The 13,560-nt window shown below is 42.6% G+C and overlaps 2 protein-coding genes across 5 annotated transcripts; both read right to left on the bottom strand.

Annotated features, from left to right (window-relative positions):
- Window positions 1–2,545: 2,545 nt before the first annotated feature.
- Window positions 2,546–5,456, bottom strand: LIPT1 (lipoyltransferase 1). Of its 4 annotated transcripts, none has more exons than XM_043467909.1 (2): window positions 5,027–5,456; window positions 2,546–3,731 (listed from the first exon to the last, which is right to left on the bottom strand). In XM_043467909.1, exon 2 carries the CDS (start codon window positions 3,728–3,730, stop codon window positions 2,609–2,611), a length of 1,122 nt encoding a protein of 373 aa, XP_043323844.1. In that variant the 5' UTR covers window position 3,731; window positions 5,027–5,456; the 3' UTR covers window positions 2,546–2,608. The 4 variants fall into 4 exon arrangements, with proteins under 4 accessions (XP_043323844.1, XP_043323840.1, XP_043323843.1 ...); XM_043467905.1 differs by having other exon boundaries at window positions 5,343–5,453; XM_043467908.1 differs by lacking the exon at window positions 5,027–5,456 and adding an exon at window positions 4,880–4,985.
- Window positions 5,457–13,059: 7,603 nt separating this feature from the next.
- Window positions 13,060–13,317, bottom strand: C5H2orf15 (chromosome 5 C2orf15 homolog). The gene has a single exon (XM_043467696.1). It carries the CDS (start codon window positions 13,315–13,317, stop codon window positions 13,060–13,062), a length of 258 nt encoding a protein of 85 aa, XP_043323631.1.
- Between the last annotated feature and the right edge of the window lie 243 nt (window positions 13,318–13,560).

Here is a 13,560-nt window from a genome sequence, read left to right as displayed (position 1 = left end):
ACACACATAACCCCTAGAAATTCACATGTTTAAATCCCAATCCCTGGTACCTTGGAATATAACCATATTTGGAAATAAGGTCTTCAAAGAAATAAGTTATGTCTGTAGGTGATCCTAATCCAGTATGACGGGTGTCCTTATAAAAAGTGGACATCCCGACTCAGATATGCACAGAGGAAAGACTATGTGAAGCCACAGCAAGATGGCACCACCTGCAAGCCAAGGAGACGAGCCTCAGAAGAAGCCAAACCTGCTGTCACCTTGACCTTGGATTGAATAAAATAAATGACCGTTGTTTAAGCCATCAAGTTTTGGAGTGGTTTGGTGTGTAGCAACAGATGGCTGATGCAGCCTGACTACTCTCCTCCCTGCTCCACTTCGCACGGCTGCCTTTTCATTCCTCAGGGCTCAACATCAGTGTCAGGTCCCCGATGGCTCCAAGTGGGGATCCCTTGTTGTCTACCTGCCTGGACTTTTCTTTCATACTTTCTCATTTTGTAAGCATTTACTGGTTTGTCTACTTTCCCTACTTTAAACAACTTAAGTCTTGACCTATTAATTGGTCATAAAGTTAATTTTTAAGATGAAATAAAATTGAATATAAAACATCAGCTAAGTGTGTAGTAAAGGGTAAGCTTCGTATCGTGGTGTATGCTGGTGCACCATGTAAGATATATTTTTTACTCTAGTTTTTAGAGTTTGAAAACCACTGCACTAAATTGTCATTTCCTAAGGTTGGTGACCATGTCTCTTTTACCAGGAACATCCAACTACTAGCAAAGTATCTGGCACAGAGTAGGCACTCGATAAACAGGAACTAGTGTAGAAATGAGGAGTATTCGAGTGAACTATAGAGACAGGAAATGGTTGGCGGGGGTGGTATTCTTTGAAGCAGTTTGGCAACCATGCAATGCAAAGAAACAGGAAACCCTTGAGCAGAAGTCTCAGAAAGGGGAGACATTCGCACGTCCATTCACTAAGGCTAATGATTCAGTAAAAGTTGAGATAGACTTATGCGAGATAAAGGAGCTAAATAATTGATAGTACAAAGCACAAACAGGAGACTTCCCTGGTGGTCCAGTGGTTGAGAATCTGCCTTGAAATACAGGGGACAGGGGTTTAATTCCTGGTCGGGGAAGTAAGATGTCACATGCATGGAGCAACTAAGCCCCAGGGCCACAATTAGAGAATCGGTGCACTGCAACAAAAGATCCCAGTGATGCAACTGACACCCTATACACTTTAAATATTAAAAAAAACCTGGAGAAGAAAAATCCACAGTACAACTAGGGGCTCAGCTTTAAGGAAGAGGAGGTATGTGTTTCTCTGAGATTGAATGAAATGAGAAAAGTTGAACTAGAAAACACAAGCAGCTGAAGGAGCTCATTTCCGAAAGCCTCTACCCTCAAATTATAAATGAAGGTTTGTGACCAGATTAGTTAAAAGTAGAATTCTCAGCTTAGGAGGAGTGGGAGCATTTAGGAGTAAGGCCTCTGGTGAATGAGAGGCAGTCAACAGGGGTGAGTTGAATTTGACACCTAAAGAACAAAAACAAGTGAAAAACTATAAATATGAAATTGGGTGAATCTGTGTAAGCATGCGCGTATGTGAGCATGTGTGTGCGTGAGCTCAGTTGTGTCCAACTTTTTGCAACCCCATGGACTGTAGCCTGCCAGGCTCCTCTGTCCATGGAATTTTCTACGCAAGAATACTGGAGCAGGTTGCCATTTCCTACTCGAGGGGATCTTCTCCACCCAGGGGTCAAACTCATGTCTCCTTCATCTCCTGCATTGCAGGCAGATTCCGTACCACTAGCACTGCCTGAGAAGACCCTAATCTGCATGATTATGTGAATTTTCTTCTGGCATTGCCCACCATCTAGTTATAGGAGTGGAAAATCAATTGTTGAAAAAAAAAAGTGGCTATGATAGGTCAAGAGAAATGTGAGAATGCTGGTAGGAAATGGAGATGAAGCAAGAGACTGGAGAGAAGTTATTGGCTTAGAAATGTGCGGTAAGCTTGATTTAGTGGGAGAGAATGAAAGGATAAGAAAATGTAATAAAAAGGGAGAAATTTATAGTTTATGGTATCAAGAAGCCAGGGTTATTATTCCCTAGTGGTAAGAAAAAGAACTGTGAGGTCAGAGTGTAACAAAGAGCTGAAATACAAGTGCAGTCAAGTATAGGGTTGGCCAAAAAGTTTCTTTTGGTTTTTCCATTAACATCTTATGGAAAATCCTGAATCAATGCTTTAGCCAGCCCAGTATTAAAACCAATGAAGACAGACAGAGATTTCCCTGGTGGTCCAGTGGTTAAGAATCCACCTGTCAAGGCAGGGGACACAGGTTTGATCTTGTCCAGGAAGATTTCACATGCCCCAGGGTAACGAGGCCTGTGTGCTGTAACTACTGAGCCTCTGCTCTACAGCCTTCAAGTCACAACTACTGATGCCTTCAAGGCTAGAGCCTGAGCTCTGCAACAATGAGAAGCTCATGCACTGAACTAGAGAAAGCCCATGCACAGCCAAGAATAAAACTTCAAAAGGTAATGCACTGTAAACATTTTAATTTTCTCATCAAAACTGTCAACATTAAGAAATTTACTTGGAATCACATTATTCCCTTAATTTTTTCACACAGAATATTCCATCTACTGTGTAGTTCATCATCCCCTGGATATGTTCTATGTAATATACTTGTTAGCATTGTCGTTTCAATTGGGCAAAACTTACTACCAATAAAACTTGAATTTAACTGGTCACATATTTCCAGTGGCAACCAATGATCGGGTGCTTCAATATTACAGACTTCAATTCTCCCATTCTTGACATCTATGAATACTTTAATTTCCAAGTGTGACTGTTCATGTAACACAGTGAAGGAAGTGTCTATGCTGAACTTCGGAGTTTTGCCATATATCCATTCCCAGGTCTGTAGTTCTCTGGCTTTGCTGTTTATTCCAGGAAACACTGTCTCGTCTGTTGGGTTTATTAGGTGAATGTGATTATCGATTTGATGAGAAGCAGCATACTCTGTGGCAACAGCATTTATCACTACTTCACAGGTCAGAGTGGGATCTTTTTCCATAAGGTTTCTTACTAAGGCAGGTGTGCTGGCAGTGGCATTGCTCCTGATCCCTTGGTAAGGGCTCTTCAGCAGAGATGATAAGAAGGTCCCGTCAGTACTGGAGAGCAAAGTGCAGTGGTGATAAGCTGCATTGCGGCCAATCTTGGAAGCTGTTCCTGAGATTTTAAACTGTCCGTCAAGTAAAAGGTCAAATCTTTCAGTAGCCTGCACATCCAGGTGTGGCTGGACAGCCTTCAGGGCTCTCACAACTAATTTTAGATTCTCCATCCTATCATACTTTTTCTTGGTTGTAAAAAAAGTCAAGTTGACGTTACCCATATCATGGTAGACTGTGCCTCCTCCACTTCTCCTCCGAGCCAGTTTCACACGTTCTTCTCTCATCAGATTCAGGTTACATTCCTGCCAAGGGTTCTGATGCCGACCAATTACCACAGAGGGAGAATTCCTCCACAAGAAAAGGACCGGCTTGCCTTCTAAATTCATATGGTCATGGATCCAGTCTTCCACAGCCAGATTGTGGTAAACGTCATTGGAAATCGACTGTAAAATGAGTCCACTTTTAACTGTGTTTTTAAAGCCAGCTGCTGGGACCTTGAGATTACAAAGTAACTGGAAGCAATTCTTCATGGAGAATGGGATTAGCATGCTGTCAAAAATGGAAGACAAATTAATGATCAAGAAAAAGAAAATTAAATTCTATTTTGTTGCTATCACTTCTTGGTTATTTGATCCAAACTTATCTAAGTATCCAGTCTGATTGCTTTTCTTGCCTTTTAGCTTTACCATTAGTCTTTAATAAAACTTCTCCAACAGAGTACTCAAAGGAAATAAGTCATATAAACATCAAATTGTTTTAGCTGAAGTGGAATAAGAGCAGAGATTATTCAAATAATAAAGCTGAAAATAATTATGTAATATACCTCAAAGCCAAAAAATTATTTTGAATTCACAGGTAATACACATTGAGAAAAATGAGAAAATATAGACAGGCAAGAAAAAAAAAAGGAATCCAAAATACCATCACTAACATGTTGGTGTATACCCATTCTGTGCATGTGTAAATCCACACACACTTCCCCACCAGAAGTGTAACCAAACTGTTATTTAATTCAATGTTAAACCAATTTTTACATCAGTCTTAATGTGTAATATTTCATTGTCAGATAACACCACCTTTTACTCAACCAATCTCTTAGCTTGTAAGTTTAGGTTGTTTCTAGTTCTTCTGTGTTACCAACAATGAACATCAGTGTAGAAAGATTTATGTCCTTATAATACTTGAAATGTAATTTCTATTTGACTGTGAGATACATGATTTACTGGCAGCCTGTTTTATTTTGATCAATATTAAATTAGGATGGATCCTCCTGAGGTCAGGGGAGAGGTCACAGTAGCAAGGTTATACAGAAAGGTTAGGAACAATTTTATTATGTTTCAACACTTCACACATTTGTTAGCAGTGCTGATGAAAAGAGTGAAAATACTAGCTATAATAATGAAGTATTCTGACTAGCTATGACTGTAAAGAAACCATTTAATTCCATTTCTTAGAATGGTCATAATTTTCTAGGTTAAAGCCATGGTCATAATTTTCTTCTAAGTTAAAGGCCTGGGATGGACTAGGGTACTAAAATCCATAACTAGGCCAAATTATTTTGTAGTTACGTCCTGGAGGAATAATTTCTATGGTACAGTCTTCATATTTTCATCACTCTTGCTCTACCTTGATACTACAGAAAGCGGAACCAATTTACACTCTAGAAAGGTTAGGAGAGATTTAAGAGGAAGGGATACCTGACCTGAGTCTCGACATCTGATGCTTTTTACCACGTTGATGGGAGTAGCATATTCCAGGCAAACAGACAGTCCTCCAACAGTAAGGAGGGCCTTGGGGACTCTCTCCCCAGGGAGTTCCACTACCGGTCTTCCAGCTCCACTTACATCTATGGCTGTGCTGACACGATCCCATCTGTTAGAACTTAACTTATTCAGTCTCTCACACGGACGGCCGTGTGCATGTCTGATTTCGGCTTTTTGGCTCTCGAAGAGCGCGGCAAGGGCTGTCACCCAACATGCCTAACTTGGGACCCTCCTGTGTTCAGGATAAACCGGTCCTAACCGTGGAGCCAGGTCCTCCCAAACTCTAAGCGGACACCGGGGGGCCTGCAGCGTCCCGGGATCGGAGGTGCCCGACCGCTGCCAGTGCCCGGGGCCCACGCTGCCAGCCTGCACCCGCCGCGCCTCCGGCTTCACACACCTGCAGCTTCCGGTCGCGCCCACGCCGCGCGCAGGCCGGGTGCGAGGTACCGGTGCGAGCCGGAGCCCGGCCGGCTGCGCACGCGGCCGCTCTGCCAGCCGCCCAGGCCAGCGTGGGGCGGAGCACCGGAAGCGCCGGGAGGGGGCGTGGCTGACGGTTTCCGGTGGGGGTCCTGCGGTGCCGCCTCCATGGCGCCAAGCCCGGTTGGAAACGGGGGACGCCACTCCCTTTCTAATAATAGTAGTATCGAAAGTCCTAGAGCCCCAGGCCAGATGGAGGTTCCCCGCGAGACAGCCCAGAACCGGCCCGGGGGGAGGAGGGGGTGTCAGCAGGGCGCAGGTCGGCGCGCGGCCGAGTCAGGCTGGAGGTGGCCCGCCAGGTACCCAGAGTAGTCGGGTCGCATGCTCTTCACTGAACATTTATCCAAGCATTGTGCTGAGCTTTGCGCGTCTCATAGTGCCAAGGGCAGGCAAGCAACTCCAGTTGGAACGGGACGAAACTAAAATCCGTTTTAAAAGACAAATGGCATTTAAAGGAATAAACGCTGGTATTCCCAATACAGAGATGGTAACAGGTAGGAAGGAGAGAGCCGGAAAATGAACACATCGAGGGCCATGAACGTCCCCACTCAGGGTATCCCTCAGTGCAGTTGGCAAGAACATCCTTGTGGGGCTTAGCCAGATGGGAAATTCCCCCAGCAGGCAAAGTTCTAGGTAACTGTAGCTGCGTTAACAAGCTGCCTCAAACGCCAGTGGCTTAACGCAACGATTTATTATTTCTAACATTTGTATGGGCAAGGCTTGCTTGGGTGGCTTCAATGAGCATTCAGCATAGGTTGGCTGAGCCGAGGGCTCCACACCCTTATTCACACGTCTTATTCACACCCCCGGCAGCTGGTGCTTGCTGGCTGCTGGTGCACTTCCATTCAGGCTTAGCCTTCGATGTAGCATGTCGGCCACATTCTGTTGACCAAAGCACCAGCAGAGGCATCCCAGAGTTAAGAGGTGGAGTAATGGATCCCTCCTCTTGATGAGAGGAGCCCAAAGAATTTGTCGTCCTTTTTCAGTCTTGGACAGACATCAGTCTCTCCTTCGAATAGAAACCATTGAGACTTGAATTTTGGAGTGAGAAACCTCCAGAGTTCACAGTTAGGTGGTGCGGATACCCGGACCAGGGCTCCATATAAAGTTACAATAAAGACACAATGGCTCCTCATTTATGTTACCCTTTTGATTGAAGTCACTCTGAGTAATTAGTCTTTCTTGGATTATGCAGGTGGGAATGGATTCTGTGCAAAGTTAGTCCCGGTAGAAGTTTTCCTGCTGCTGCTGTTTTCCTAGTTATCATTAAACATAGCGACACAATTGTGTTGCCCTTTGCTTATATTGTTGTTTAATTGCTAAGTCATGTCCAACTCTTTGGGACTGAAGGAGTCTTTTGGGCCTAGAAAAGAGAACAACAGTCTCAAAGGCCCCTTGCTGAATCATCTAACTTCGGAGAAAACAAAGCATAACTTTAGTTCCATCCTGATGTTCCAGGCCAGCTGCATCTATCTGGAACTTATCACCCCCTGTCCGGAAACCTACCACCCCCTACACCCACCCAGAAGACTTATCACCCCCTGCCCAACTACAAGTGTCATCTCAACAAAAGAATACTCAAAGTATCCCACTTGATTGACGTTTCCCTTATCGCTTCCACAAACCTCCCTATAAGTATGAAGCCTCCCTGATCCCTTTCGGCGCTCAGCCTGGTCATTAGGCCGACTGTCGCCCCTCCTTGCCTGAATCAAGGTAACCTACTTCTGTTGAGGTCGTCTTTCCTTTTCTGCCTCGCCGGAACCATGCCTTACAGGGACCTCATAGACTATCCCACCAGGCTCCTCTGTCCTTGGGATTTCCCAGGCAAGAATACTGGAGTAGGTTGCCGTTTCCTTCTCCAGGGAATCTTTTCAACCCATGATCTTCCCAATTCATGTTGCTGGATCCAGTGAACTTTCAGTCCGCATTTACCCTTTCAGTTGACTGCCTCCACCTTAAAGACTGGTGGGCAGTCTTGATGTTATCCTGTCTTGGTTTTCCCCCAGCCTGTCTACTCTTCCATCCCCTTTGCGAGCTCCCCCAGCACTGGCCAGCTTCTGAATGTTGTAGTTGCTTTATCTCACACTCTACATTCACCCCAAGCAACCTCGTTTATTCCCATAACTTTTAGACACCACTCTGTATACAACTTTCAAATTGGTATTTTTCATTCCATACACATAGAACTGCCTGCCTTGGAAACTGGTATGTCCAAAACCTGTGCTCCCCAGCTCACTCTTTCTCCTAGAGAACTTCGTGCATCTAGCCGTATTTTTTTTTTTTAATTAGAAACCCTTTCTTTCCCCCTCTTTCAGACCGTCACAATGTCCTGCCAAACTTCATCTAAACTCTGTCCCCTCGGCCATCATCTCACTTGGACAATTGTGTCCTTGCAAAAACTATAAATGTCACCTCTTCAGAGAATCTTTCCTAATTCCCACAGTTAAAAATTAAGTATAAAAAAAAAATCAAGTGTATGTTATGTCTCCTCTCCTGTCGGTTTGACCATTTAACTTTTTCTTCATGACACATCACAATTTGTATCTTATATAATTAGTCTGATGTTCTACTGGTAGACAGTAAGAATTTAAAAGGTGGTGTTATTGTTTCAGTCATTCATTCATGTCCAACTCTTTGCAACCCCATGGACTGTAACCTGTCAGGCTCCTCTGTCCATGGAATTCTCCAAGCAAGAATACTGCAGTAGGCTGCCATTTCCTCCTCCAGGGGATCTTCCTGACCCAGGGATCAAACCTGCAATTCCTGCATTGTCAGGTGGATTCTATACCATCTGAGTCACCAGGGAATCCCACCGAAGAAGGCAGTTGCTGTTTTATTCACAATTCTATCCCAAGCACCAAGCACAGTGCCAGGTTAGGTGAACAAATGAATGACCTGTGTATTTTTTTGTCTCCCAAAGAATTATGTTCTATAAATGATAAAGAGTGTCATCTTATTGGCTTACATCCTTTTCAATGTTTTTAAACTCTACAAAAACATGTTTAGTTTTTCTCTGATTAACAGAATACTTTTCCCCCTAAAAGATTACCTTTCCTCTTGAGTATGCCTTTTTCCTTTATCAATATTAAGGATATTACTCAACTGGACATTAGAGATCACCATTAAATAGTAAAGTACAGGAAAATGTTCAAAACATACATAGTAGAAATATTTACAGGTCACTATCTGTCCAGACACAAGTGGTTTTTAATTTCAGCTAACATTATTTGGGACAATACTGCTGTTTCAAACTACTAGATGTTTCAGTAAGGATGACAAACTGATACATATATATGTATATATATATATATATTATATATATATATATATATATATATACACATAGTCTTTTAAGCAACTAGTTTGTTTTCTTATATTAAATATTGGAGGCATAAAATGGTAACATCTGCAAGATAAATCATTACATTTAGAAAAACTGTTTTGTGAACTCTGAAATGAATTCTGTGTGGGTTAAAAAAAAGTTTTAAAAGGATCATGTGAAATGTGAAATGCTTCTTTAGCTACTAGTGATTTTTTTTTTTTTTTTTTTGCTACTAGTGATTTTTAACAGAACAGAAATACAAAAATGCAGGAAGATAAAGTACTCTAAAGCAAAATCTCCAGCTGGAAATCCAACATACAAAAGCAATACACCAGAAATCATGGGAAATACTGATGTCAAAGTGGGGACTGTTTTTTGGTTTTGATCACTTGTTAAAGAAATACATTAGAATTAAAATGTTTTGGTGACATTTAAATACCCTTAGACAAAAACTCTGATTTTTGACAAGTATAGAGTGTAATATGAAAGAAATCTTGAATGTGAATTTTGTAAAGTTTCTTCTCTCTAAAGCAACTTTTTTTAAATATGTATCATCAAAAGATGCAATCTACATTGATTCATAAACAGTAAAAAATAAGCAATTATCTTCCTTCATTTTGTTAGGTTTTCCTAATGACGTCTGGGGACAATGGCAGCCGGCAAAGAGTCCTCCCATCTCAAATCTTGCCCTGGGCACCTCTCCCAGGTGGCTGTTCCTGAGTTGTATCTTTTGTAAAGAGCCAGCAATAAAGACTTCAGCCCGGGAGGCAGCATCTCAAGTGACCCTGAGAGAACTGCTCCAAGGAGGCAAAGGAGAAGCTGGATTATATAGAAGTTTTGCAACAAAGGGCAGAACCAGATACCCGAAGTTTTTCTATAGGGAAGGAGCAGCGGCTGTGCTTTGCTGGAGCAGCCGTGAAGAGATACCCCACGTCCGAGGTAAGAGAAACCCAAGTAAGATGGTAGGTGTTGTGAGAGGGCATCAGAGGGCAAACACACTAAAACCATAATCACAGAAAACTAGCCAATCTGATCACAGGACCACAGTCGTGTCTAACTCACTGAAACTAAGCCATGCCGTCTGGGGCCACCCAAGACGGTTGGGTCATGGTGGAGAGGTCTGACAGAATGTGGTCCACTGGAGAAGGGAATGGCAAACCACTTCAGTATTCTTGGCTTGAGAACCCCATGAACAGTATGAGAAGGCAAATGATAGGATACTGAAAGAGGAACTCCCCAGGTCGGTAGGTACCCAATATGCTACTGGAGATCAGTGGAGAAATAACTCCAGAAAGAATGAAGGGATGGAGCCAAAGCAAAAACAATACCCAGTTATGGATGTGACTGGTGATAGAAACAAGGTCTGATGCTGTAAAGAGCAATATTGCATAGGAACCTGGAATGTTAGGTCCATGAATCAAGGCAAATTGGAAGTGGTCAAACAGGAGATGGCAAGAGTGAATGTCAACATTCTAGGAATCAGCAAACTAAAATGGACTGGAATGGGTGAATTTAACTCAGATGACCATTATATCCACTGCTGTGGGCAGGAATCCCTTAGAAGAAATGGAGTAGCCATCATGGTCAACAAAAGAGTCCGAAATGCAGTACTTGGATGCAATCTCAAAAATGACAGAATGATCTCTGCTCGTTTCCAAGGTAAACCATTCAATATCACAGTAATTCAAGCCTATGCCCCAACCAGTAACGCTAAAGAAGCTGAAGTTGAATGGTTCTATGAAGACTTACAAGACCTTTTAGAACTAACACCCAAAAAAGATGTCCTTTTCATTATAGGGGACTGGAATGCAAAAGTAGGAAGTCAAGAAACACCTGGAGCAACAGGCAAATTTGGCCTTGGAGTACAGAATGAAGCAGAGCAAAGGCTAATAGAGTTTTGCCAAGAGAATTCACTGGTCATAGCAAACACCCTCTTCCAACAACACAAGAGAAAACTCTACACATGGACATCACCAGATGGTCAACACCGAAATCAGATTGATTATATTCTTTGCAGCCAAAGATGGAGAAGCTCTATACAGTCAGCAGAAACAAAACCAGGAGCTGACTGTGGCTCAGATTATGAACTCCTTATTGCCAAATTCAGACTTAAGTTGAAGAAAGTAGGGAAAACCACTAGACCATTCAGGTATGACCTAAATCAAATCCCTTATGACTATACAGTGGAAGTGACAAGTAGATTTAAGGGACTAGATCTGATAGAGAGCCTGATGAACTATGGACAGAGATTCGTGACATTGTACAGGAGACAGGGATCAAGACCATGTCTTGATGGTCTTGGAAAAGAAATGCAAAAAGGCAAAATGGTTGTCTGAGGAGGCCTCACAAATAGCTGTGAAAAGAAGAGAAGGGAAAAGCAAAGGAGAAAAGGAAAGATATTCCCATTTGAATGAGGAGTTCCAAAGAATAGCCAGGAGAGATAAGAAAGCCTTCCTCGGAGATCAATGCAAAGAAATAGATGAAGACAACAGAATGGGAAAGACTAGAGATCTCTTCAAGAAAATTAGAGATATCAAGGGAACATTTCAGGCAAAGATGGGTTCGATAAAGGACAGAAATGGTATGAACCTAACAGAAGCAGAAGATATTAAGAATAGGTGGCAAGAATACACAGAAGAACTGTACAAAAAAGATCTTCACGACCCAGATAATCACAATGGTGTGATCACTCACCTAGAGCCAGACATCCTGGAATATGAGGTCAAGTGGGCCTTAGAAAGCATCACTAGGAACAAAGCTAGTGGATGTGATGGCATTCCAGTTGTGCTATTTCAAATCCTTAAAGATGATGCTGTGAAAGTGCTGCACTCAATATGCCAGCAAATTTGGAAAACTCAGCAGTGGCCACAGGACTAGAAAAGGTCAGTTTTCATTCCAATCCCTAAGAAAGGCAATGCCAAAGAATGCTCAAACTACCGCACAGTTGCACTCATCTCACATGCTAGTAAAGTAATGCTCAAAATTCTCCAAGCCAGGCTTCAGCAATACGTGAATTGAGAACTTCCAGATGTTCAAGCTGGATTTAGAAAAGGCAGAGGAACCAGTGATCAAATTGCCAACATCTGATGGGTCATCGAAAAAGCAAGAGAGTTCCAGAAAAACATCTATTTCTGCTTTATTGACTATGCCAAAGCCTTCGACTGTGTGGGTCACAATAAACCGTGGAAAATTCTGAAAGGGATGGGAATACCAGACCACCTGACCTGCCTCTTGAGAAACCTGTATGCAGGTCAGGAAGCAACAGTTAGAACTGGACATGGAACAACAGACTGGTTCCAAATAGGAAAAGGAGTACTACCAAAGGCTATATTGGTCACCTGCTTATTTAATTCTATGCAGAGTACATCATGAGAAAGCTGCTGGAAGAAGCACAAGCTGGAATCAAGATTGCCCGGGAGAAATATCAATAACCTCAGATATGCAGATGACACCACCCTTATGGCATAGAGTGAAGAGGAACTAAAAAGCCTCTAGATGAAGGTGAAAGAGGAGAGTGGAAAAGTTGGCTTAAAGCTTAACATTCAGAAAACTAAGATCATGGCATCTGGTCCCATCACCTCATGGGAAATAGATGGGGAGACAGTGGAAACAGTGTCAGACTTTATATTTTTGGGCTCCAAAATCACTGCAGATGGTGGCTGCAGCCATGAAATTAAAAGACGCTTACTCCTTGGAAGGAAGGTTGTGACCAACTTAGATAGCATATTAAAAAACAGAGACATTACTTTGCCAACAAAGGTCCGTCTGGTCAAGGCTATGGTTTTTTCAGTGGTCATGTATGGATGTGAGAGTTGGGCTGTGAAGAAAGCTGAGCACCGAAAAATTGGTGCTTTTGAACTGTGTTGTTGGAGAAGACTCTTGAGAGTCCCTTGGACTGCAAGGAGATCCAACCAGTCCATCCTAAAGGAGATCAGTCCTGGGTGTTGATTGGAAGGACTGATGCTGAAGCTGAAACTCCAGTACTTGGGCCACCTCATGCGAAGAGTTGACTCATTGGAAAAGACGCTGATGCTGGGAGGGGTTGGGGGCAGGAGGAGAACGGGATGACAGAGGATGAGATGGCTGGATGGCATCACCGACTCAATGGACATGAGTTTGAGTAAACTCTGGGAGTTAGTGTTGGACAGGGAGGCCTGGTGTGCTGCGATTCATGAGGTCGCAAAGAGTCAGACACAACTGAGCGACTGAACTGAACTGAACTGAATAAGATAAGGCTCTCATTCATCAGGCTCTCTTAGTCAAAAGCCACTTTTGTTTTCTTAGTAATGTACAAAATAACTTCATTCAAGGTCTATCATTTCCCATCACTTTCTTTAACACACATCACTGGACGCAAGGCTTTCTCTGAAAGATATCCTGTGCCAGTGTCTTTGCTCCTTGTAAAGGCTTCTTGATTTGGGTCTTCTAATCTTATTTTCTTTGTGTTTTGAAATAACTGAGTCACTTGCTCCAATTTGCTTTTCTCAGTCCTTTGCATTAAGTGATCACCCACTTTTGAATCCATAAGGAAAGCAGAAACCTGAGTAGCAGATTTACTTGGAGAAAACCCCATTGGGACAGCTGAACAAAAATAAGATTGCTGGCACCTCTTAAAGCAGTGGACACGTTTCTTCCTTGATTGCTTGAGGGAAAAACTGTAATAAGTGAATAGATTGGGAATTTCAACTAACTTCAGGCAATGTTTGTTGTAAAAAAGGAAGAAATTCTGTAATATACTAAAACATGATGAATCTTGAGCACATTATTCTAGGTTAAATAATTCAGTCACAAAAAGACAAATGCTGTTTGACTTCAC

This window comes from Cervus canadensis, chromosome 5 (genome assembly GCF_019320065.1).
Source record: "Cervus canadensis isolate Bull #8, Minnesota chromosome 5, ASM1932006v1, whole genome shotgun sequence".
In the NCBI taxonomy this organism is placed as follows: Eukaryota; Metazoa; Chordata; class Mammalia; order Artiodactyla; family Cervidae; genus Cervus; species Cervus canadensis.
Note: the sequence above shows the minus strand (reverse complement) of the source record. Positions and strands in the feature narration are given on the sequence as shown.

Coding starts and splice junctions, on each gene's coding strand:
- C5H2orf15 (XM_043467696.1), bottom strand. CDS start 13,317: ATGGGGTTTTCTCCAAGTAAATCTGCTACTCAGGTTTCTGCTTTCCTT.